This window comes from Ailuropoda melanoleuca, unplaced genomic scaffold (genome assembly GCF_002007445.2).
Source record: "Ailuropoda melanoleuca isolate Jingjing unplaced genomic scaffold, ASM200744v2 unplaced-scaffold2640, whole genome shotgun sequence".
In the NCBI taxonomy this organism is placed as follows: domain Eukaryota; kingdom Metazoa; phylum Chordata; class Mammalia; order Carnivora; family Ursidae; genus Ailuropoda; species Ailuropoda melanoleuca.
Genome location: NW_023196504.1, coordinates 379 through 3,926, shown reverse-complemented (window position 1 = coordinate 3,926; position 3,548 = coordinate 379). Strand labels below are relative to the sequence as shown.

Sequence of the window (3,548 nt, the reverse complement as noted above, 5' to 3'; positions counted from 1 at the left end):
GTGATGATGAGACTGAAGTCTGGAGGAGGAGGAGGAATCAGGTAGGCCAAGGGGTGTGGAGGGTGGGAGTGGGGGGAGGGGCAGGGGCATCGGAGGTAGAACAGAATGTGCAAGGGCTGAAAGCTGGCAGAAAGCAAAAGGTGCTGGTGGAGGTGACAAATCTGCTAGGCAAGGACAGAGCTGGAGCAGGAAGCTGGAGAACTGGGAACGGACTAGGGCACAGAGGTTCACATAAGTACTGCTCTTCCACGACGGCCCTATCAGCACTGGGTGAGAGGCCCTCACTGTGCCACCCACAAGCCCCCAGGCTTCCAATCCTGTCAGTTGTATGTCTCTGTCAGTTTCCTGTCTTGGTCTTCCCCGTGAGACTACCAACTCCGTTGGACTGGAACCACATCTACTTGATTCGTCAACGTTCCCTGGCACACAGTACCAATCCTGGGATGTGCTCAGTAAATATTTGAGATTGGTAAGTGAGCCAAGCACATCATATCAGCACCCCCAGACCCACCTTGAACTTGGACACCACAGTCAACACAGGGGTTCTGCTCTGGCCAGAGGGCTCCTCTTGGGCCTTCTCTTCGGGGTCAGCAGGAAACATCACCTTGAGTAGGGGATCCTGGGATTGCTGTAGGAGACTGGTCAGCTCAGGGGGGACAGGGTCCTATTGGAAAAGGACAAGGGCAGCAGGTAAGGGCAGGTGGAGTGCTACCCAGGGCTGTCCACAGGTGTGCCAGCCCTCCTCACCAGGGCCCCAGAAGATGGTTTCTTTGGGAGCCCCAGACTTCTGCGGGAGACCTCTGTGACAGGAATCATTTCTGGGCAGCTAATGCTTGATCATCAGGGACCTCAGGCAGGTGGGCCCAAGAGGTGACTTTGGATTCTGGGAGGATGCTCAGAAGAGAGTGCGTGACTGGAAGCTTCCATGTAAGTGCAGCAATGACTCAACACCTCATTTCACGCAGGCCCCCACAGGCCATGGCCCAGCCCCCACCTCGTTCTTCTCCACCAGGCCTGCGGTGTGGTACTGCACGGGCCCTGCGTAATGCACCACGATGAAGCTGGGCTCCCGGCTGAGCTTGTTGTGGCCCAGGCAGGGGCTGCCCGCCAGCGCACTCTCGATGCGTGTCTGGAGCTGGGCTGCACTGCTTGGCCGATTAAGGCGGCATTCCTGTGTGGGATGGGATGGGCAGTCAGCCACAAACACGAGACAGTCCCCACGCCCTGTGGCCGCCCCCTGACAGAACTGTCACACAGGCATCACAGTGACCCTGAGAGGCAAGGAACACAGGGATGAGCAAGCCTATTTGGCAGATGGGAAGACAGAGGCACAGGGGAGATACAGTATAGTCTCTAGGCCCCAGAAAGGCCCGAGTCTGGTGCTGAGCATACTAGCTGACCCACCTCATTTATGAGGGAGCAGATGCTGATGGGGCTCCCCTCAATGAGATCCAAGCAGGTCTGGTTGTCCTGGTAAGTGACAAATGACCACTCCAGGCCCTCGACTGCATATTCCTCCTAGGGGACAAAGGTGGGGGTTGGGTGGCAGAAGAAGGCAACTGTGATCTGAGGCCCAGATGGCTCATCCACGGCTGGCCTCAATACCACAGCATATTCCAGAACGGCATCAAAGAGGGCACTAAAGGCTCCTGGTAAGATGTTGGAAGGAGCATCCCACGCTCACCTGCTGAGCCCTCAGGTAGTGAGCCACAAAGTGCTGCTGCAGCTTCTCGTTGGCGTAGTTGATGCACAGCTGTTCCAGGCTGTTGTCGGGAAAGGACTCAAATCCATACACATCCAGCAGGCCTGAGAGGATGGGGGAAAGCCCATGGGGCCACTGCAGGGGTGGGGGTGGGGGACTTGGGGGGACGATAGGAGCCTGGGGCGACGCCTCACGCTTGGCAGCCTGGAGATGAAGTTGAATGAGCAGGACACCCAGCAGTGGGCACAGCATACACCCCGCCCTGGGGTGGGGCCCATCTCCACTTCATGGCACCTCAGAATTCAGAGCATGAAGAAAGGCTGAATAAGGTTTGAGGGACAGCCTAGGGAACATTTTCTGTGTCCAATCCAGTTTGGAAGGCCTTGATCTCACCAGCCCAGCTGATATCTAGGATTCCACTGTCCCTTGAGCAAACTTTGTATCTTTGAGCTTGATTTCCTCCCCTATCTATCCCACCCCAGTTCCAACCATGTTAGTGTGTCCCCCAAACCCCCTCGAATCTAGCTCTTTTGCCTCTCCCCACCACTGCTCTCCTGAGGCTGGACCTGGGTCTCAGGGGAAAGGAGGGGCCCTCACAGACAAGGCACCATCCAAGTCTGCCTGGAGAGAGCTACAGACGGGTCGAATGTGGGCACCGAGAGCACAGAGCCCTCTGGCCCAGACGTTGGGGGATGAGATGGTGGTGCAGAGAAGGGAAAAGAGCTGTCTGGAGTCACACAGTGGACTCTACTGTTCTTTTTCTGAAGGAGTGCTCCCGGAAGGGTGAGCCCCTGCTACCTATGAAAGTGGTCCAGGAGTCAGGGTCTGCACAGACGCTGCTATTGATCACGGATACCAGCCAGTCAAACAGCCTGTGGAGTGGGGGTGGAGGGAGAGAGGACTCTGGTGAGAGGTCAGGTGAGCCTGAGGGGTGGCAAGACTGCTCCTCCAGCCAGGGTGCTACACTCTGAAGGGCCTGTATTCCAAGCCTGACAGGCCAAAGGGTCAAACCCTCTCCTCTGGTTCCCAGCCCATCCTGTCTTGCCCTACCATGAATGCAGACTATGGTTGTGCCTATTCCTAGGTACACATACACCTGGCCTGTCCTGCCAGCAAGCTGAACACCCTGGGGCTGGATAGGGAGTGGGTCTCCATCAGTCACCTGGCCAGACACCTAGCTGGTGTCTTGACTTTAGAAGGGAAGGTGCTGATGGGCACCAAGCCTGGGTGAGGCTTGCAAAGAACCAAGTTCATTAGACTCCCCTGCAAAACTAGACCTGTGGGGCCTAGAGCTTAAGACCCTGTCACATCTCCCCACTCAGTCCCCCACAAGTGGGCCCCGAGTCACCTGAGGCCAAGTGGCATCCTGCACTCTGGACCATTCCCCCCGAGACGAAGAGGCGGTCACTGTCCTGGGGACATGTTCAGCACTATGTATGGTGCTATTAAGGAGTCTCTTTCTTAGTTTTTCTTAGAGTGGCTGCTCTGCAACTTTCTGCAGTCCAGTCGCTGGGTTCTGTTTTTGCCACCAGGGCTTCAAGCACCCGTCTGAGGTACTAAACACAAGTGACCTGGTGATACAGTGACCCGAGATGTATCCTGTGTGAAATGNAAAAGTCTTTGGCCTGAAATCAGCTTCAGGGCAGTGGGAACAAAGTTTCTTGCTGAACTGGGATTAGTCTGAGCCCAACCGCCCTGGGCCATTTTCATCTTAGTGGATCTTATTCCCTCAGTAGTACCTCCCAGGCTCTTGACTCTTCAGGAAGTTCATGAAAGCAGGGGGGCCCTCTCTCCCTAGCGCCCAAGTTCCCAAAGCACGTGCATACGACACATACATGTGTTCTGT

General features: G+C 56.0%; 1 protein-coding gene across 1 annotated transcript; it reads right to left on the bottom strand.

Moving 5' to 3' along the window:
* Positions 1 to 48: 48 nt before the first annotated feature.
* On the bottom strand, positions 49 to 3,289 carry LOC100483199 (unconventional myosin-XIX). The gene is made up of 6 exons (XM_034650565.1): positions 3,051 to 3,289; positions 2,501 to 2,574; positions 1,685 to 1,806; positions 1,405 to 1,518; positions 995 to 1,171; positions 49 to 664 (listed from the first exon to the last, which is right to left on the bottom strand). Exons 1-6 carry the CDS (start codon positions 3,065 to 3,067, stop codon positions 488 to 490), a joined length of 681 nt encoding a protein of 226 aa, XP_034506456.1. The 5' UTR covers positions 3,068 to 3,289; the 3' UTR covers positions 49 to 487.
* Between the last annotated feature and the right edge of the window lie 259 nt (positions 3,290 to 3,548).